The sequence below is a fragment of the Cotesia typhae genome, unplaced genomic scaffold (assembly GCF_013202065.1).
Source record: "Cotesia typhae breed Kobodo isofemale line unplaced genomic scaffold, CoteBio_Ctyphae contig_27, whole genome shotgun sequence".
Classification (NCBI taxonomy): Eukaryota; Metazoa; Arthropoda; class Insecta; order Hymenoptera; family Braconidae; genus Cotesia; species Cotesia typhae.
The window spans coordinates 862,467-885,146 of record NW_027423733.1 but is presented as its reverse complement, the minus strand read 5'-3'; the positions used below and the strand labels follow the sequence as shown (position 1 = coordinate 885,146).

General features: G+C 39.0%; 2 protein-coding genes across 4 annotated transcripts in view; both read right to left on the bottom strand.

Annotated features, from left to right (window-relative positions):
- The window catches only part of LOC141525843 (uncharacterized), a 293,402-nt gene that overhangs the window by 117,434 nt on the left and 153,288 nt on the right, over nucleotides 1–22,680 (bottom strand). The window lies entirely within an intron of this gene.
- LOC141525796 (uncharacterized) lies at nucleotides 20,201–22,215 on the bottom strand. The gene is made up of 3 exons (XM_074240428.1): nucleotides 20,727–22,215; nucleotides 20,370–20,644; nucleotides 20,201–20,288 (listed from the first exon to the last, which is right to left on the bottom strand). Exons 1-2 carry the CDS (start codon nucleotides 20,799–20,801, stop codon nucleotides 20,372–20,374), a joined length of 348 nt encoding a protein of 115 aa, XP_074096529.1. The 5' UTR covers nucleotides 20,802–22,215; the 3' UTR covers nucleotides 20,201–20,288; nucleotides 20,370–20,371.

Here is a 22,680-nt window from a genome sequence, read left to right as displayed (position 1 = left end):
CGTGTATTCGGTGACGATAAATTATAACTTTATTATCATCTATTTTATCAACAATAATGAATAAATGATATGATTAAAGAATATAAACGTAGTATTAATACAATAGAATTATAAAATAGGATGTATGAATGTAAGAGATTGATAGGATGATTTGGTAGTGTGTAGCTAGTTGGGGGTTGGATCGAAGTCTGATTTATAATTTTCGGACTGGACGCGTCGTGGGCGTTCATCCCCACTATTTCCTGGGACTCCTACCGTCAGGAAAAATCAATTAAAATTAACCCAGTGTCGGTAACGAAGGTTTTCGGGCGGCTAATTGAAGGCTGATAAGAACTGGACAATTTGTAGTGTCTCAATCCCCACCGCCAAGCCGAAACTACCCGTCCAAGAACCCCAGGTACCGAGCTAGACTTTGATTGAAAAATACTTTAGCATGAAAGAAATAAATCAATGTTTGATTAGAATTATTGGAAATAGTATTCACTTGGGTAGATGACCGGATTGATGAAATGTGAGTATGAGTGGCAAGTAATCGCCTATTAGGTGATAGTATGAGTGGCAAGTAAATCGCCTGTTAGGTGATAGTATGAGTGGCAAGTAAATCGCCTGTTAGGTGATAGGATGAAGTGGCAAGTAAATCGCCTGGATAGATGATAGGATGGATAGGTGGCAAGTGAATCGCCTGATTTCGAATAATTAGAGAATAATTCAATAAATAGATTAATAAGAAATAAATAGAAGTAAGTTTTGAGGATGTTAACAGTGACGGTCGAGCCTAAAAGTGATTCGTGTCCTTCAGTTTGGATTAGACTTCTCTCCGAGACTTCGATCGCTTTAGGGTTGACCTGACAGTAGATAGTAGTAGATAAAAGCTGTTAACATAAAGAATAGATTGAAATATAACTAAATAAATAAATAGTGTTTAAAATTGCTTGATCTGCTCTGCTAACTGCTGCTGTAAACAAAGAAGATTACTGTCATAAATCGTTGAATGAAATGTTGATGAGTGGTATTTAACAAAGTTTTATTAAAAGAAAAGTTATGATATATTTTTTTTTTGAACAGTAATGAATAATAATATTTGTTTAATGAGGTAACTATGGTTGAAGTTATAATATGTAATATAATAGCAGCTATAATAGTAGTATAATTAATAATGAAAAATATGAATAATGAATAAATGAAGTAGTGGTGGGTACGGTAACGACGAACTTGTTTGTTCCATGAACGTAAGTGCGCCTTGTGGAACCTCTCGATGTCTTGGGCAGTATACTTGGTTCCAATCCAGTTACGGTACCCGGACCAGCGGGCATTGCAGTGTCTGCACTGCGGATCAAAATATTGGACTGGTACTCCACAGCCTTGGCAACGGCCTCTGAAGTGGTCCTTCTTTTCTTTGTCGTGGGGGCGGAAACACGTTTCCGTCGTCACCTGGTCCTGATAGTAGATATGACACATATCAGGCCGCCAGGGTAAACGGCATTGTGCGATTTTGTGGTCGCGTTGTCTGCAATTCTGACAGGCGTCAGTAATGAAAAGCGACTGCGCCTGTGTGGTGACTGTCTGGGTCCGAGAGTCTTGTAGGTTGGGCTGCTGGTAAATTGGCTTAGCAGCTTGACAGGGTCCACGGATGACCTGGCGGAATATCTCGAAGTCTACAAGACGTATTCCATTGTGGACCAGAGCTCCTTGAGTTGGGTCGGCTTCTGACGTTGATTTTGCTACCGTATCCTTAAGGAATTGCTCAAAAGCAGCTTGAGCTGACATTGATGGGCTGTGTTGGGCAGCTGGTGTCGTTTGTGAGTATGGTAGCGAATGAGCGTACGTTACCATCATAGACTTAGCTGGTGCAGCTTTTCTTATAGCCCCAGTGGCTATGTGCGTCTTCATGAAATCCTCTGGAAGCTCTCCCCGAGCTGCCATGTTGGACAGTACTGGTGATGGTGGAAAATTGGCACCTTCTGAAGTCGGTTTAGATGTTTCTCGACGAACCTTGAGTCCAGCATTGGGGCCGCATGCCGAGGCTGGTTGCCTGGCCAATACTGGTATAGCTGCTTTGTTGTCAGCAGTTCTCCCAACGTCGGAGATGGTAGGCTGGAGTTCAGGAATTATTTCCTGAGTCTCTGGATCAGCAATGGTGTCGTTCTTGACTTCAAGCGCATGACCCAGTAGTTGTAGCTTGGGTTCGATAGCTTCGAAGCGATGATTCACATCTTGGACGCCTTGGGCCACTTCTTGCGCGTATTTGCTGAAGTGCTGTAGCTGTTGGTACTGGAAAGTGTGTAAGTTGGATTCGACTACAGCGAGACCCCGTTGAAGGTCTCGTAACTTTGCGGCATTCTTGCGAGTTTCGTCTCTCAATTGACTGATCCCGTCGAGAAGATCGCCAACCCATGCTGGTGGTTGTTCTACAGTGCTGGCCAGTCGAGACAGGAGAGATGGACCCTGCTCCTTATTTACCGGCAGATGTGGTTTTGATACCTCGACTGACTCGGGTACCGTGTTGTCAGACAGCTCGATGTCCTGTGGTGTCGTTGGCTCCTCGGCTGACGCTGGTAGCGGCGGCAGTAATGAAGATGGAGATGTACAGTTAGAATGAGTGCGAGATGGTGGTGAGTTATCTGAGTCCAGAGCCTCTGCTAATGACCCAAGAATCAAAGATTCCTGGCTTGAGGACTCTGGTGTCGCTATTAATGACATGATGAACGTTCTCTCAGATGAAATCTGTAACAAATTGGTTCTTTTAGATCTGCGCGGTAGTTTTAAGTCATTTAAATAATGTGTGCAGAGGTTATTACCCGAAGAGTCTGCTAATTTAACTACTAAAGGACTAATAATTTCGGTTATCACCGCGGGACCTGCATATTTGGGTGCTAATTTTGCACTGTAACCATCAGCTTTTTTGCTGAGACGTTTGTTTAGATAGTAAACCTGATCACCAATTTTTAAGTCAACTAATTTGGTGGAAAATCGTTTCTCATGTTGTTTACGCGTACGATCCCGAGCTTTGAGCATGTGATAAACTGATAAACTGAATGTTATATTGTTCAAATAGAGTTTGAAGACCTTAGTTAATAAATTCTTTACCGTTATCTGAGATAATTTGTCGTACGGGTCCCCCATAACACGTTACGCAGATGTTTGGCTATTTCCCTACCTGTTTGCTGTCTAAGGGGGAAAATTTCAAGATAACGGGTATAAATGTCCTCTATTACTAGGGCATATTGATTAGGGTGGGTCAAAAAAATCGAATAATTTATTTTTGATTTTATACTCTGAAAAATAGGTTCGTAGACACCTAAAAAGAATTCTCTCCAAGTATAAGCTCTTAATTATAACGGGAAGGTCCTCTGCTTTGCGGGTTTCTATTTTTTTCGAATAATCAGATAAAAAAATTTATATCTCGCTTCCAACTGCTTGGAAAAATATTCCGTGGCATAGATTTTGTGAGAAATTGAATGCTTTACAAAAAAGGTCTCTATGACTTTTTCAAAAACTCAACCGATTAAAAGATATTCATAGTTGAAGTTTGGCTATTTTAAGGAAAATATTCGTTTTTATTATGAATTTTATAAGTCGATGAAAAAAATTATTTCGGATTGCGGAACTCATGATTTTGTAGGAAATTTACTGCTCTACAAAAATGGTCTCTTATGATTTTTTGATTAAGTGAAGCCGTTACGAGATATTCATCGTCAAACATTAACGAATATCAATATTTCCAGTTTTTGATCAATAATTTGATAAATTTTAATTTAAACTATGAGTTTCAGGAAAATTTACATAAATTTGAGTTTCGATCGATAAAGAAATGTTATAATAAGTTAGATAAAGAATTATTGGAATTATCATTGATTTTCCTTGGAGAAATGCCTCAAGAAAAGATTTCTTTCAAACGTCCTGGTGCTGTTCATCATGCTAGATGGATGGCTAAGGCCATTTATAGTTTGAAAATGTATCTATTCAGAGATGAATTCAAACTCTCTCAGAAAGAATTGCATGGTCTTCGTCATTTCTGTATTTTTATAGTCACATTGTATTTAAAAGCTTGATTTTCATCAACTTCTGCAACAACTGCTGCTTATCATGACTTGCAGTTTATGAAAAATTTATTGGAGTACAAACATATCAATCCTTTGATTTCTTCAGCTACGTGTGAAAAAATGATTTCGCACTTATGGTATTTGAGCGATGAACTTGCCATTTTATCACTGTTTGACGATGGCGTTCCATTAGAAGTAAAAAAAGTATTGTTGAAGCTGTTAATACTCGTGAAGGTACAGATTCTAAAGCTAAAAGATTTGTAATTGCTAAAAAGATTTGAATTCATTGGCGCAGAGAACTCTGAGTGACTTTGTGTCTAAAAAGTCATTAAATCTTTTCAAAATCTTCGATCTACCGTATGACTTTCTTGATGTCGATGTTGAATTATGGCCTACTAATGAGAGTTATCTCGAAAATAAAGAATACTTTCAACAACTAAAAGTTGTCAATGATTCAGCAGAGCGAGCTGTTGCATTAGTCAGTGAATATAATCAATGCTTGACAAAAATGAAGAACAATTCCAGTACTTATTGCAAGTTGTCAAAGAACATCAAAAACATTCCCAAATTGTAATAAAAGAAATTATTTATAGTAATAGCGTACTGTTATGTTAAAAATATAGACAATTATATTGCAATTGATAATTCAATAAAAATTTATCTATAAAAAAGTTAAATACTGGTTGTTTCTCACTTGATTCAATACTTTTCATATTAAATTTGACAAAGAAATATGTCATTCACTTCAAATTAAACTAATCATTGGCTATATGTCGAAAAAATGCTCTAATTTCTTGTTTTAATGCAATCAAACAAGCTCAAGACTGAAAACAATATTAAAAAAATTGTTTATAACATTTCTTTATCGATCGAAACTCAAATTTATGTAAATTTTCCTGAAACTCATAGTTTAAATTAAAATTTATCGAATTATTGATCAAAAACTGGAAATATTGATATTCGTTAATGTTTGACGATGAATATCTCGTAACGGCTTCACTTAATCAAAAAATCATAAGAGACCATTTTTGTAGAGCAGTAAATTTCCTACAAAATCATGAGTTCCGCAATCCGAAATAATTTTTTTTCTTCGACTTATAAAATTCATAATAAAAACGAATATTTTCCTTAAAATAGCCAAACTTCAACTATGAATATCTTTTAATCGGTTGAGTTTTTGAAAAAGTCATAAGAGACCTTTTTTGTAAAGCATTCAATTTCTCACAAAATCTATGCCACGGAATATTTTTCCAAGCAGTTGGAAGCGAGATATAAATTTTTTTATCTGATTATTCGAAAAAAATAGAAACCCGCAAAGCGGAGGACCTTCCCGTTATAATTAAGAGCTTATACTTGGAGAGAATTCTTTTTAGGTGTCTACGAACCTATTTTTCAGAGTATAAAGTCAAAAATAAATTATTCGATTTTTTTGACCCACCCTAATATTGATGGCCTGATGCGGATTTTGTATAAGGACCTATCGTGTCCATTGAGATAACGGTCCATGGTTGTGTAGATGGTCTAGTTCCTATATATCCTTGCGGTTTGGTTTGGTTACTTTTTGTTTTAATAGAAATTTCACAAGAGCTTACAAAAGAGGAGATGTCTCGATACATGCCTGGCCAATAGTGTGTTTCTCGTATACGCCAGTAGGTCTTATCTATGCCTAAATGACCAGCTTGTACATCGCAATGGAACTTTTCTATATGTGAGTTAATTTCTGATTCGGTGAGGACAATTTTCCAGGCGTTTAAATCACCTAGTATTTCTTTAGTGGCTGAAGGCCGATAGTAGTATAGTCGGTCATTTTCGTACTTCCATTCTGGATATTGGTCAGGAAATTTTTGTACTACGCGAACTTTCTCATCGTACCAGCAAGAGTTTGGTGTATTTATACTACTTAGAGTGGTGACAATATGGTCAGTAATGTTCTTGTCCTCGTAAAGTCTAGATAGTGCGTCTGGGGCTCCATTTTGTGTTCCCCTATAGTGTATGATTTCAAGATTATAAACTGAGAGGTCTATGGCCCAGCGGGCTAAACGACCTGCAGGGTCTTTTAAGCTATATAACCATTTTAAGGCGGAATGATCGGTGTATACAGTTACTGGGAGTCCCTCTAAATATCATCGGAGTTTCCGTAAGGCCCAAACAACAGCAAGACATTCTTTTTCGGTGGTTGTATAGTTAGACTCTGCTTTAGTAAGGGGACGACTTAAACATACTATTAAATGTTCACGATCTTCCTGGTCATTATATTGGGTTAATATGGCGCCTAAACCGGTGTTACTGGCGTCAGTATATAGACGATAAGGGCGATCGGGTTCAGGTAGTGATAGCGTTGCGGCTTGTAGTAAAGCTTCTTTGGTTTTTTGAAAAGCTTCTTCTTCGATATCGGTCCATTTCCATTCTACTCGAGTACTAGTGAGTTTATTTAGGCGTCTTTGTACCTGAGCTATATTTTTAAGATGTTTATGGTACCAATTGACAAGTCTGTTATGTCCACCCCAAAATTTTTCTTTAAATTTAAATCACCCGCGCAGATGGAAGACTTCTCCATGCGCGAAAGCCACAATAAAATATAAGCTACGCGACTGCTGGTTGACTAGCGGGGACTTCTGCAAACTCAGCACCGCGAGCATTTAAAAACGAGAAACGTAGACCGCTCCCGGTCTTTTGTTAATTAATTCGACTTCCGCGTTTAATTGACGGGCCCGTGCCTTGTAGAGTCCTTTGCTTTAATTTGCACTGCACTTAAAGGAAGTTTGGACGCGGTTTAACCGGCAGGCCACGTACTAATTTTAAGTATCTTAGAGAGTCGCATTCTTAAAGTTCTAATTTGCCCTGCACTTAGGCGAGAATTCGGCCAGTAAATAAATCCTAAAGAACCGGAATCTCCAAGTTCTAATTTGCTCTGCACTTAGGCGAGAATCCGGTCATTAAGTTATTCAAAATTTCTTAAAAGCTAGTTTTGCGCACTTTACCCTACGGGGGACTGGAGGACGTTAGCTCAATCAAATTAATAAAATTCATTTGATTAAATTACGTTAAAATTCATATTTGTTAAAGTGTAAGAGTTTTAGTGTCTATAAAAATAAATGTCAAGAGAAGTGAAATTTGTTCGAATCAATTCATTTCTTAAAAATAAGCCGCCCAATCCATCCTACTCTATCCGCCGCAAGGACCGATCAGAGGGCCCAACCCAGGAAAAGGCGCTAACAGCAGCCCCGGAATCACGGATCCGGTAATAATTAAAAATCCTGCAAAGAGTAAGTACACCTTTTCTTAATAAAATTCCGTAATCAGTCTCAAACGAAGGCGTGGTAAATTCGTCCGTCGAAAACGTCCCACATAAATAATTAAAACAACGGAATTAAAAACTCCGTTGCGTATTCTTTAAGCCGTTAGTCCAAACCTCCACCGTTTACGCTACCACTTAAACGCCCTTGGACATAACATAAAGAACACTGGTGGCAGCGGTGGGATTCGAGTACGAAATTATTTAACTTTCGTTTGAGAAAATTTAAATTCTCTAAAAATTATTCTTCTTTTCGTTTTCGAACTATCTAAGTTCTTATTAAAATCGAGTAAATTCCACTGTTAAGTAAATTTTAATTTTGACAGTTTAAAATCTCTCTTAAAAACTAAATTTATCAGTTTCTTTTATTCTTAAATTTTATAAATTTTCAAGTCTTATTTAAAATTCGAAAAATCTTTTCATATATATCATTAACCCCAGAAATTCAAAATTTTGCTTAACAAATTTTTTTGTTCACACCAAAATTTTCTTATAATTCGCTAAAGAATTTAGTTTGCATTTTTTTTTGGAGTTATAAAATTTAAAATAAAATCATTTCTTTTCATTCTAAATCATCTTTTTCATTCCTATAATTTTCCTTTCTTAATCTAATAATAAAATAAAGATTCGCTGACGTTTCTTTATCCGAGGTGCGGTTCGCATCACGCGGAACTCGCACGTGTATCTCTTGTCAGCAGAAATATTGCACGTCCGTTTAAAGAATTTTTGTTTACTAATTAAGCAGTTTACGGATACTATTTTAACTTCTATTACTCGAATTTTATTTATAGAAGTTCATTTTTGTCTTTCATCATTTTAATCTATTTCTAGAAATTAGTTAACAAGGACTTATTTTGGGTAAAAATTATTTTGAACCCTTTACACTTATACTTACACATTACGAGAAGGGTGCTTTGAATTTAGCACCTTCTCTACACAAAGGTTTCCAGTTCTGGAAGGGTGCTTAACAGCACTTTCTTTAGCTGAGAAAACTTTCAAAAACTTAACTCTTGGGAAGGGTGCTTTGAATTTAGCACCTTCCCTCGATCACACTTTATCTGGCTAAAAATAAAATTTTTACCAAAATAAGAAAGAAAATAAAAAAAAAAAAAAATTCGAAATTTTTTTATCTATTTGTTTTTATATATATAAAATTTTTTTCCCTTTCTCTTCGGAATCTCTGCTGACACGAGATGCTACTATTTGAATAACAACATTTTTTTTTGTATATAATTTTTGTGATACTGAATATTTTTGTTGAAATTTCTTCCCCTCGTTTGTAATATTAAAAGTTTTTTTTGGGTACACGGTTACGAATACCATAAGAAATTTTTCTCCCTTCCCCTAGAAATCGAATTATATTGTCGTGACCCGAAACTTTAAAATAAAAAATTTTTTTTTGGGGAAATCAATTTATTTACAAAATTTTGGTTTTGCGATCGGTTACTGCGTCGACTACTTGACGTTTTTATTTTTTGATGCTGTAGAAATTTTTTTTTGAAAACTTTAAAGAACCGATGGGAAAGAATAGACGTTCGGGCTATCGATATCACTTAAAACAAGTTCATTCAGATTTTATCAACGGCAAGGTATATCACCGCCCGTTGATAGAAACTAAATATTGGGAAGAAGATACTGAACCCGCGAAGAACGTAACCGATAAAAAGGCTGGTGGGCCAAAGATTATAGAAAACGTTAAAGCCGTCGCGGAACTTTACGAAACAATATTAAAGATTCGCCAAATCCAAGCCCCCATCAAAGCGCCGTTCGAGTACAAACTCCATCCGATCGACCCTAAATCTCCACCTCGAACCTAAAAACCTAAATTCTTATCCGCTCATCTTTCTTTCAAATCTTCGAAAATTGAACTCCAAAGAGCTCACATAAATAGAAAACTATTAGAATTTTTTTTTGTTATTATAAAATCTTGTTATAGAACTTACATTAATTCATTATCTTACATTCCGCTGAGTAAGCGAAATTTAAATTTAACTTCAGTCTTTAGTGTTCATACATTGGTGTAATTTTACTCCAATCTTATTTGAAATTTCGTCTGAGATTTTTATATTTAAAATTTTTTATATTCAATTTTTTATATAAAACTAATAATAAAATTCAAAATTTTTGCTGGAAACTAGGAATTGGTCAAGGTGTTAGAATTTCCTTTCAATTTTATTCATTACTGTCTGAGTAAAATATTTGATTCTTCCTTTATTACTATCTTGAAATTGCTTACTCAATATTCTGTAACTCTATATACACGATAGCTAATCTTTTCCTCCGGTTATTGCACTCAACAGCTGCGACCTACTTACCTAGTGACCGATAAAAATACATCGCGATTTAAATCAAATAAAATTCGATTTTTAATTTTTCCTTTATTTTGAGTTCTTCGAGCGAAAAGTTCCTTCCCAACCTTCGTCTAAATTCAAACTTTACCCAGAATAGTCAAATTTTACTTCAAGTTAGATCACACTAGAACCGTGGAACCCTTCGAGGACGAAGAAGGAACGTTTTTGTCCCTTGTTCGAACGATTTTCCGTTCGGAATCATGGCTAGGAGAACTTTCCGCGTAGACACCTCTATAAACGAGGAACTTCTTAACACTCAAATTCAAACATTGGCCAAAGAGCTACACGATGCCCTCCCCTATTTTAACGGGGAAGGGCCAAACGCAGTAAAAGATTTCGAATTGTTCGATGGGATAGTAAGAAATTGGCTACCGAGCATCCCAGCAGACAACCAAGACTTCTTCGCCCGTCGTATAGCCCAAAAACTATATGGACGAGCCAAGAGATTGGTTGAACATGTCGAATTAGGCTCGGTAGAAGATATCTTACTAGTCCTAGGTCGAAAACTCAAAAGAGGCGACCCATATATCACGTGGCAGAAAAATCTAGCTGCTGCGGCCCCAAAAGATACGGAAAACATCGAAGACTTTTATTACCGGTTAAGCGAGATGGTTCGTCGTATAGAGCTCAATGCTCCCGAAGCTGATAGGGCCGTAGTAAAACGTACATTTGAGAAAACAGCGGCTACTACCCTATACGAATACCTACCAGACTTCTTACGGTGCCTATGTAAAATAAGAAGAGCCGAAACGTTAAATGACATGTATCTCGCCATCGAAAACGACGCGTATAGAAGACCGGAACGAAGACGATCTATGAGAGATGATGGACTCACTCCCGGAGAATCACTTCCACCCTCAGTGGAATTTCACCGACGACCCGGACAAGATGGTAACCGACATTATCCGCAAATGCCGAGATCTTCTCGTGATTATGACGATCGTGGCAATTATCGCGAATTACCCCGCACCTTGGCATATCAAGAATATAGTCAAGGTCCAAGAATAAGCGCTCCTCGGTATTACGATGACCCATTTCCCGACACATATGAAGACTACGCTCCTGACAGTCACTACGGCGCGGGTTATCAAGTAGAACAACAAATGATGGGCTCTACTTTCACGTTCGGAACCGAGCGAAATACACAATATATGCCTAAGACTCAAAATTATTATCAACCGCGACCTTTCCAAAATTATAACCAAAATCGTTTCCATCCAGGAGTACCAGGTCCTACTAAGAGGGCGGTACGCTTTGAAGAAGACGAAGATTCGGAAGAGGCAAAATTACGGCACAAATCGGACCCAACGATAATTTGTAACTGTCCATTTTGCCCAAAAGGAGAACGTCGAGACACGTACGATCCTTTAAACGGATCGGGCGCTCGTCAACCGGAGACAATGGCGAGTATGCCCGTCCAGTCTCCGTCTACTTCAGCGAGGACTCCCAACAATTATCAGCAATATCCAAGGAGTCAATACCGAAATTATCAAAATCAATACCCTCGATCAATCCTGCAAAATTCCCAGAAGCAGGTCTTAGAACATCAATCGACTATGACGGAACCAATGTCTCTACCGAGACCAGAACAACAACCAATCCAAAACAACTTGACGTCACCAGCAGGACAGCAGAATCCTCAATTGATGACCGCAGGAGAGCTACGAGCCCAGGCGAGGACGAACCAAAGTGCCTAACTACAGGAAGAGGCCCTACAGTCCATCTACGTAGTCCAGGACTTCGAAAAGGCGGAGTAAACGCCCTTCTCGACACCGGTTCCGACCTTAACTTACTCTGCATCGAAGAACTGTGCGACGAAGTCCCCTGTAACATCGAAGATACAGGAGCAGTTGGAGGTATAGCTACAAGCTCAATGCCTATAACCGGTTCTATCAGTCTAAAAATATTCGGAGTTAAAATCACGTTCCATCTCGTACCAAAACCACCCGGCGGTTATAAAGCTATTCTCGGAAACGAATTTTTCATTCAAAATCGCGTAACTATCTCGTTTTACTGGAATACTCTAGTAATGAAAAACAGACCTACTCAACCAATACCGATCATCAACCCACGAAGGTTCCCCGAGCAAAAGATCCTCGCTCTAGGAACTGGGCCAAAGGTATATATCTCGTGTAATCTGCTCCTAGGTAACTACCAGCGATTCCTCATCGATACAGGCGGGGATGTATGCCTCGTCAATGTATCCGCGTTAAAACCTGAAACAATTATCGACACCAGAAAAGCTAGAAAATTCCGAGGCCTCAGCGACAGTACCTTTGAGACCCTAGGAGTAGTTAAATTGAAAATTCTCCATATCGAAGTCGAATTTCAGGTTTGTCGGGAGGATTTACCATTCCCCGGAGTGGGAATCCTGGGAAACAATTTCCTTGAAACCGAAAAAGCTGAAATCTCGTATGACAATCAAACTTTGGTTTTGTTATCTTCTCCAACAAAAACAACCTCTTTTAGCCTTAAAACAAAGCCCTCTTCAAGCTACACAGTACCACCTCGTATGAAAATGGTAGTAGCAATACCAGTCCAAGACTTCGAAAAGAACGAGGGATATCTCCCTCGAATGAAACTTCCGGATGGAGTCCTTGGAGGAGAGGCCGTCGTCAAGGTAGAGGACGGTTACGCCACGTGTATGGTCATTAATCTTAATTCAAATCCAGTCGACATAGACATCGGACCCCAAGCACTCGAAGATTTCGAGTTCAGTAACCCTAGTTCAGACGGGGACGAGTCCGATGACCCTTCCATCGAAAATTCTAGTCGTATAGCCAATCCGGAAGTACGCATTAAGACCATACTTCAGAAAATACCCCTAGGTCATCTAAATGAAGAAGAAAAAGAACAAGTCCAAGAGCTCATAGAAAAAAATCACGACGTCTTTCATCTTCCCGGAGACAAGCTGGGTTGCTCGAAAAATTTCACCTGCAGGATTGAAACCACCACCAATGAACCGGTGAGAATAAAACAGTATCGATTTCCCCAGAACATCGGGAAGAAATCGCCAGGCAGGTCGAAAATCTCGAAAAACAGGGAATAATTCGAAAATCTAACTCTCCGTACAACTCACCTTTGTGGATCGTACCAAAAAAATCTAATGATCCTTCTATAAAAAAATATAGAATGGTTATCGACTTCAGGCAACTAAATAAAATCACTAGAGGAGATGCCTATCCTCTACCTCTAATTATCGACATTTTAGACCAGTTAGGCGACGCTAACTTCTTCTTCAGCGTCTTCGATCTCGCCATGGGTTTCCACCAAGTCCCAATGCATCCCGCGGATGCGCCAAAAACGGCATTTTCGACCCCAGATGGCCACTGGGAATATTGTTGCATGCCTTTTGGCCTAGAATGCGCTCCATCTATCTTCCAACGAATGATGGATTCCACCTTAAGCGGGTTAAGAGGGACGGAATTATTTATTTATATCGACGATTTAGTTAGCTATGGTAAAACCCTAGAAGAACATGGGGTGAGAGTGCAAAGATTATTCAATAGATTGAGAGAAGCGGGTCTCACTCTCCAACCTGAAAAATGTAAATTTCTCTGCCCGGAAGTAGACTATTTGGGTCACGTAATAACAAAAGAGGGTATAAAACCAGACCCGAAAAAATTTCATCACTCAAAAACGCGTCGCGACCTAGAAATCATACAGAAGCCAGAAAATTTATGGGACTCGCCAATTATTATCGTAGATTCATCCAAAATTTCGCGGAAAGGGCTAAGCCCATAACAGATCTTACGCGAAAAACGAAACCTTTCATATGGACTGAAGAAGCGCAAACGGCATTTGACGATATCAAAAATGCCCTCTGCGAAGATTCTTTCCTTAAATACCCAGATTTTAACAAACCTTTCATCCTAGCTGTCCATGCGTCGGACTCGGGAATATCCGGAATTCTCAGTCAAGCGACGACAGTGGGGGACGATCCGGAAAAAGATGGAGAAAAAATAGTCTCTTGCGTTTCAAGGGTATTTCACGACACCGAAACCCGATATACTGACGTAGAAAAACAATGCCTTGCAATAGTTTACGCAATTCAACAATTCCGACCGTATCTACAAAAACATTTTACTCTAATAACCAGTAGCCCTTGCGTTACCTGGTTAAGGGATAGCGCAACTGTCACCGAAAGACAAGCTAAATGGCGCTCTAAATTAAGTAGATACAAATTTAACGTCGTAGTCCGGCATAAGATCACCGAGCAATACGCGGAAGGGCTCTCTTACAACCCGGAAGGGCGTCCAGAATCTCCAGAACTCACAATAAATAATAATACCGAAAATAATCCTCTAGCGTTACCGATTTCTGCTTTAACAAAACCAAAAAGATTAAATAAAAATCTCTCGGATGAAGAGGCGATCCAATCGGTCAAACGCCCCGGTCGCCCTATCGAATCAAAAAATAGACCACGAGTCAGCAGCGCTCCCGAAGTAAGAGAAACAATTGCCTCTCGACTTAGGAAAAGAGAAATGGGAAAAACACGAGTCCCACCAAAAGTGAATTATCACGAAACCAGCGATCTAGATATAACCTCAGAAGATCCGAAGATTCAAGAAGCCGGAAATGAAGAACAGGGGGACGACGAGGTTTTCCTGCCAGGACCAAGCACAAGTAATAAAACACCTGACATTGGCCAAGGGGGGGACGACGAGGCAGAGAAGGATGAAGCAGCTGAAAGTGACAGCGAAATAAGGGTTCCACAAAAACGACGGTCAACGCACGAATTAATAGAAATGTTTGATGAACTCCTCAAAAGACGGCCACCAACGGAAAACACCCATCGGGAGCGAGCTCTAGAGAAAATTCGACGAGAAGAAGCGATATTCAACTACACTCCCCAAGAGTTAGCCGAATTAAAACGAACAAGTTCTGAGATAGCAAAAACAATCCGCCAAGCACTCAGCAAAATGCCTCCACTCTGGAGTAACGAAGAAGACTCGTTAGACAATGACACTGCAACCGAAATTAATGTCGACGAATTTCTAAGAGACAACAGCGAAAACCCTGAGGAAGGATCAAGCAGCGATATCAGTCCAGAAGAAACCGGAAAAAGCGGAGATTCCAGCGGAGCAGAAAAGCCCATCATCATAGAATCGGAGCCCTCGACTGAAACAGACGACATTAATTTCAGAAACGTCACCGATACATACGATAGAAATGAGTCAAACATAAATACTTTCACTCCCCAGAACGTAAACAGATCGCGATTCGCGCGGATATTTAGGAGACGGTCCAGAACCCCGAACCCCAATCTTCGGAAGAGTCCTCATTCCCGATGAATTAGCGGCCATGGGGATCCATTATGACCATGTTAGCGGCCAAATCGTAGACGAAAACGGCGAAGCAATAACCGAAAGGGCCGGAACCGAATCGGCCAACCCCAATAACACACTTATCGAAACGGAATCAAAACTAAATAATTCACAGGCTAATAATAATATTAAATCACTTAGCAATTCGGAAAAGCCTAGCGATTCCAATAAAATTAGACGCGAAACAACTACAAGCGGGAATAAAACAGTGGGGGATGACGTAGGGAACAGCCGATTCGGACCACCATTTGTCGCCTACGACCCTCCAACTTTCGAAGAGGCTGAAGATATTTTTGCCGAAAGGCGCCATCGACCAAGAATATCTTCACCCTCGAGTTCAGACGAAAGTATACCGCCAAAAAGGTCCGACATAAAAATCAAATTTTCAACCAGCCGAGACGGGCTTACTTACGCTCGAGACCACTTAGTACACTTTTTAGCAGCTGATTGCGAAATAATAAAACCCGTAGCGAAACTGCTCCGCGACTTAAAATTTATAAATGCCGATGACCTTCACGCCTCAAAGCCTACAAAGGGGGACGTATTCGTCACCAAGCTAGGTCGTTGTAAAATCTTTACGGTATTTATCAAAACAAAACATTTCGAAAAATTAGACCCTATCGACCTGATCGAAGGATTGAGAAATCTTCGACAGTCAATGCACAAACACGACATTCATTCGTTTCGCTGTGCAAAGCAGGGGGACGAATTTGACGACTTAGACATAAAAGCCTATTTATTACACGAACTAAGAGACTGTCCAATAACAATTACCTTGTGCGAAGGGAACGTCGAGGTACCAGACGAATCCCTTCGAACAAAAATAATTGAGGAAAATCATAACAGCCTAATAGGGGGCCACAAAGGTGTGGTAAAAACATATTGGCGTATTCGCGAAAAATATTACTGGCCAGGAATGAAAGATAAAATCTACAATTATATACGAGCATGCGAGATATGCCAGAAAAATAAACTCACGCGAATAAAAACCAAACAGCCTATGTTCATCACAGACACACCCTTCGAACCTTTCGAAAAAATTAGTATAGATACGGTAGGACCCCTGCCCATGACCCCTGACGGAAATGTACACATCCTAACGATCCAGGATAATTTTTCTAAAGCAGCTGCGGCAGTTCCTCTCCCTGATATCAGAGCAGTAACTGTTGCAGATGCCCTGTTAAATCATTATATCGCTCTTTATAGATGCCCTCGCGTAATTCTATCAGATAAGGGCACCTCATTTACAAGCAAATTAATTCAACAGCTAGCCAAAGCACTGAGAATTCAAAGAATAACAACTTCCTCATACTATCCACAATCGAACGGAGCCTTGGAACGATCTCACCAGCCTTTAATCGACTACCTCCGGGCTTATGTAGATAAATTCAGTAACTGGGATCGGTATGTCCCAATGGCAATGTTGAATTATAACACCACCGTGCACACAGCCACAAAATTTACACCATACGAAATTTTGTACGGAAGAAAAGCCCGAAGTCCAACTCAATTTCCGGACTTCAGTAAAATCGAATCATATAACGATTATCTAGCAGACTTAATTAGTCGAATTTCCGAAATTCAACGAATATCTGCGGAAAATTTAACGAGAGCTAAACACGAGTCTAAAATCCGATTCGACAAACATATACACCCAACAAAATTTAGTGTAGGAGACCTCATATACACGTTGAAGGAACCTAGAAAAAATAAATTAGACCTTTACTATACCGGTCCATACGAAATAGTCGAAATAAATGAAATGGGAAATTTAATAATAGAAAAAGAAAATGGGAAACGAAAATTACTCCACCCGAATAAGGCTAAACCAGCCAGCCGCGAAAAATTTGACTAAAAAGAAACCCAAGTTGTTTGTTTCAGTATATAAGAGCCAATACAATTTCAACATGAACACCGTACTACTTCTCTTCTTGGGACTGGGGTATCTGGCATGGAGCGCAGGAGAAACGAAAATAAAGCCAATGGAGGCCAACCCAGGCCTACTCTACGATCCATTCAAGAAAATACATCTGATCCGCGAAGAATGGCAACTCATTAGTTCGATCAACATCGACAAACTGGTGAATATGTATCCACATTCGAACCAAAGTTTATGGGAAGCCTACGGAATATGCTCAACGAAATTCAATCATTCAATCTGCACATCATATTTGAGGGTAAACAGCCATAGAGAAATACAAGCAGAACTTCAACAAGCTCAACATCGGCTAAGACAACTCCTCGAGGACCCACAACTAGAAGAATTCGACTCACAAAACCGCACAAAAAGAGCCCCCTGGTTCGGATTCGTAGGTACAATAGCTCGAGAACTGTTTGGGACCATGGACTACAGCGACAAAGAGCACATCATCAAGGAAATAGACAATCTATATCAAAACAATAGGGAATTAATACACCTATCCCAAAACAACACTCACATCATCAAGAGTGAAATAAATGAGATCCTTAAACACGAATCAAACATAACCGAGAGGATCAAGGAACTGGTCCGAACATCAGCCTACCTCAAGCATGCAATAAATAAACAATTGAGCGATCTACAAAGAATCCAATTGTTCTCAATGGCTGGAGACGAACATATTCACCTGATGACCAACCATCTACGTATTCTAAACAACGCAGAAAAGATTATAGAAGAAGCGAAATGGGGTAGACTCACCTATTTAACAGTGTCAGCCAAACAACTGCATCAAGCAACCGCTGACATGATGAAAAAACACCCGACGCTGAACCCACCTCAACCTCTGAATCACATGGACATCAATACACTAGCCAGGGTGTCCACAGTGGAAACAGGAAAAACAAATGGACATTTCCTGATAATAATTACAGTTCCACTATTCGATCAGACGCCATGGTTAGCATATGAGCTGAAATCACTTCCCAAGCCTGAGAAAATTGGAGACCAAATATCAACATTGACAATTCAACCAACATCGAAATATCTCGTGTCAGAACCATCGTTTGATGAATATTTTCTCGCTGAACAAGATTATATCAACAACTGCAAGCCAATCGGACCAGACATGGCATGCCCACCAGACCTCGTGTCCAAAACAACCAAGTTGGTGAACGAGGTAGATTGCGAGATGGAATTATTGATGAATCCGAAAACCAAAAATCTACGGAATTGTAATATAAGAATAATTCCAAAATGCAAATTAACTTGGATAAAAATGAACGAGAAAAACACCTGGGCATATTCGACGTGCAAGGAGGAAAATATTCAATGGAGATGTCCAGGACAAACTGCCGAAAATCAGGTAATTAATAGCACCGGCCTGATACATATCCATCAGGGATGCCAAGCGACGTGTAACGAATACACTATTCGTGGGATTGCCAGAGAATCAACAAAGATAGACCTCATTGCCCCGAGTTTTAACCTATCCTTAGAAACGTTAAACTCGAGCCTGAAAATCAACAACGCAGCTCCAAATTCGTTCGCACAGAACCAAGATCCAGCTACGATTATCGACAAATTCGAACCTTGGGGCCAAGGATTGGAAGAAAACGAAGAGAAAATGTCACTAATTGCCCTGGATCATCAAAAAGAAGAAATTAGTCGGAAGATAACTATAGGAACAGTATCAACTGTTGGAATAATATCACTTATAATTGGGGGGATAGCCATACAAAAAACTGTCCGCCGATTTCTATTGAAACCTCGCCAGACCAGCAGAAAAGACGAAAAACCAGTCGTAATCGAACTGAAAACATTCGAAGAAAAATCATCAAGCCTGCCAGAAGCCAACGAACCACTTCCAACAAGAACCGATGTCGACAACGAGATGAACGTCTCCACGAAAGCTAAAATAACAACCAAAGAAGCTCCAGAGATCGTCAAAACACCAAAGAAACCAAAAACATTCCGATTAAGAGACTACAAATCACCAATTTAGAAGAAAAACCCAGCATCAACGAAAGAATTATTACATAATCAAACCGATGGCTCTTTTGCGGAAAAAGTAAGAAATAACTTTAAAATTATAATAGAATCCTTTCTTTCCTATATAATTTCGTTTTACAAAAATAATAGTAAAGTTCTTCATGCCAAAAACGAGTCAACAGTTTGAACAAATAATCTAATCTAAAATACAAAAAAAAAAAAAAAAATTTTTCCTACCTTAATAGATAGTTGATAGTATAATGAAAATCAGTAAAATTATCCGAATTATGAAAAGTTTTGCTGCTTTATGACTCACAAGACCGAAAATAAAATTATCTCCGGCCTTGGGGGGACGAGCGAGAACAACGCAAAACGTTATTTCAAAATTTCTTTTCCCTTTACAAAAAGTTTCTTCCTCCTTCCAAATAATTCTCCCAATCATAGCTTTCATTTTACTATCACTATAATTATATATTACACATTATTTTACTATTGCCATTTTATCATTATACGTCATAATAAATATAACTACTTATTATAACTCTATTATATCTATTATATTACATTTTATACATTTTATATGTTATAACCGAGTATTCAACAAAATTTTATAAGTATATTAATTATATTATTAATATAATACTTTAACATTAATTATACTTTATAATGATTTTAAGAAAATCGAGCTAACGTCACTCATAAAAATCGTTCCAAATTATTAAATCATAAAGATTTGTTTCTCTTTGTAAAATTCTTATTTCGAACACTCAAGATTCAATAAGAGTGAGTATAAGTAAGAAAGAGAACAGGAGGAGTCCTCTAGCGGTAATTATAAAAGAACTGCTACGTCAAGCAAAGTAGCTTACCGACACTCGCTCAATTACAGTCGCCTCTCGGTAAGCCACGCCCACAGCCGTGTTACCGCATGGGTATAACGTATAAAGCATACCACACACGTACCTACATATACACGCAGATATATACATATGCCTATATGTATACGCTGTTTTCCTTCTTTCCTCACCCTCACTAATACAATAATAAGAACCGCATTCTTCTGGTCCCCCTTTTCTTTTTTTTTATACCTTTTTCCTCTCTTCTCTTTCGTCCTTTTTATCCTTACCTTTCTTTGATTTCCATTACTAATTTTAAAATTAATAAATATAAATTTTTTTTGGATATGGGAAAAGGAGAAAGTATAGGAAAAAAAAAAAAATGAGAAATTAATTTGAAAAAAAAAAAAAAGAAACCTTTTAATAAATATAATATTATAAAATATATCTTTCTTTACATTTTTTTTTATCTTCGACGAGAAGACGCGTCCAGTTCTCGGCGGAAGCGGAGACACCCGATATGTCTGGCCTGCAACAAAAGAGAAAAGAACAAAAAAAAAAAATAAAGTTATTTTCTTAAATAGTAACCATGAAGCATATCGTAACATACTTCTACCCCATAGTGACCAAACCATTAAAGACCGCCTCGAGCAAGGCGATCCTTAAATGTTCGATATCCTCGTGGTTGGGGGCGAGCACCTCTTCAAAATCCTGGACCTCCGCGACCATCGCTAGGTCCTGGAATCCGAAGAAGACCACTGCCTCCACGACCTCGGGAGGCAGAGAGCCAAATAGGGTCACCAGGCAAGAAGCCAAAAATAAAGCTTCTCGAGGATGGATAGGACGTGCCAACCCCGCCAAGAGCCGAACCGCCCTTCTCAAATCCTAGAAAAAAAAAAAAAAAAAAAAAAAAAAAAAAAAAAATTTTTTTAAATTTTTTTCTCTCTTAAAATAATGCCTTACTTACCCTCTCCCCATACACCATTAGGACCATCTGGTACCAAGTACCATATCCCTCGAAATTGGTCTCGCATGTATACATTTTTTTAACTGAAACAACTCACGGTTTGAAGCACACTAACACTCTATCCGGCTACGTGAAACTCGAGAGGCAAGCGAAACGAGATAAGAAAGATCATTGTCAGCAAAATATGTACAATGTAACACTGTGCAGAATTAAAATATAAATTAAATTAAATAGCAAGCACTAGATGACTCCTCCTGTTACTCTTCTCTTTACGTCAAATTATACTAAGTTAAATCAAAATTTGTAAGTGGCTCTCGCTTATGGGGAAGGTGGCCATAGGAAAACCGAAAAACTATACTAGCTTCTCGCTTTTCCGGGGGAATGTTATGTCCACCCCAAAATTTTTCTTTAAATTTAAATCACCCGCGCAGATGGAAGACTTCTCCATGCGCGAAAGCCACAATAAAATATAAGCTACGCGACTGCTGGTTGACTAGCGGGGACTTCTGCAAACTCAGCACCGCGAGCATTTAAAAACGAGAAACGGAGACCGCTCCCGGTCTTTTGTTAATTAATTCGACTTCCGCGTTTAATTGACGGGCCCGTGCCTTGTAGAGTCCTTTGCTTTAATTTGCACTGCACTTAAAGGAAGTTTGGACGCGGTTTAACCGGCAGGCCACGTACTAATTTTAAGTATCTTAGAGAGTCGCATTCTTAAAGTTCTAATTTGCCCTGCACTTAGGCGAGAATTCGGCCAGTAAATAAATCCTAAAGAACCGGAATCTCCAAGTTCTAATTTGCTCTGCACTTAGGCGAGAATCCGGTCATTAAGTTATTCAAAATTTCTTAAAAGCTAGTTTTGCGCACTTTACCCTACGGGGGACTGGAGGACGTTAGCTCAATCAAATTAATAAAATTCATTTGATTAAATTACGTTAAAATTCATATTTGTTAAAGTGTAAGAGTTTTAGTGTCTATAAAAATAAATGTCAAGAGAAGTGAAATTTGTTCGAATCAATTCATTTCTTAAAAATAAGCCGCCCAATCCATCCTACTCTATCCGCCGCAAGGACCGATCAGAGGGCCCAACCCAGGAAAAGGCGCTAACAGCAGCCCCGGAATCACGGATCCGGTAATAATTAAAAATCCTGCAAAGAGTAAGTACACCTTTTCTTAATAAAATTCCGTAATCAGTCTCAAACGAAGGCGTGGTAAATTCGTCCGTCGAAAACGTCCCACATAAATAATTAAAACAACGGAATTAAAAACTCCGTTGCGTATTCTTTAAGCCGTTAGTCCAAACCTCCACCGTTTACGCTACCACTTAAACGCCCTTGGACATAACAAGTCCATTAAATCTACGCAGTTCCTTACGGTTAGTAGGCCGTGGATAATCCGCGATAGGTTCAAGACGAGCGGGGTCGGGACTCATACCTTCGTTATTTATTATGAAACCGAGAAATTTTACTTCAGATCTCCCGAATTGACGTTTTTTCATTGATTTTGAGGCCTGCTTGAAGAAAAGCCTCAAAGACAACTCGTAAGTCAACTAAATGTTCTTCTAAGGTATCGCTAATTATGATCCAGTCGTCAAGATACGCGAAAATTTTCTCTTGAGCACTGGAAGCGTATTGTCTAGCTGTTTGGTAAATAATTTTCATAACTATGCGGAGGACTTGATCGGTTAACGCTTGGTAAGTGCTTGGGGCATTTACTAAACCGAAAGGTATTCTAACATATTCGAATTGGCCTCTGCCATCGACACAAAAGGCTGTATATTGTCGACTGTCTCCCTCAACGAATATCTGGTGGAACGCGTCGCTAAGATCGATGGTTGAAATGATTCTGGCTCCGCGAAGACCTGATAAAATACGATGCATAATAGGTAATGGATATGCAGATTTTTTGGTCTTTTTATTTACGGGACTATAATCTATACACATGCGCCACGTAT

Bases quoted from the DNA above. Each gene is read 5' to 3' on its own strand.
- LOC141525796 (XM_074240428.1), bottom strand. From the start codon at position 20,801: ATGTATACATGCGAGACCAATTTCGAGGGATATGGTACTTGGTACCAG. The intron at 20,645-20,726 runs GTAAGTAAGGCA...TTTTTTTTCTAG, and splicing joins TAATGGTGTATGGGGAGAGG to GATTTGAGAAGGGCGGTTCG.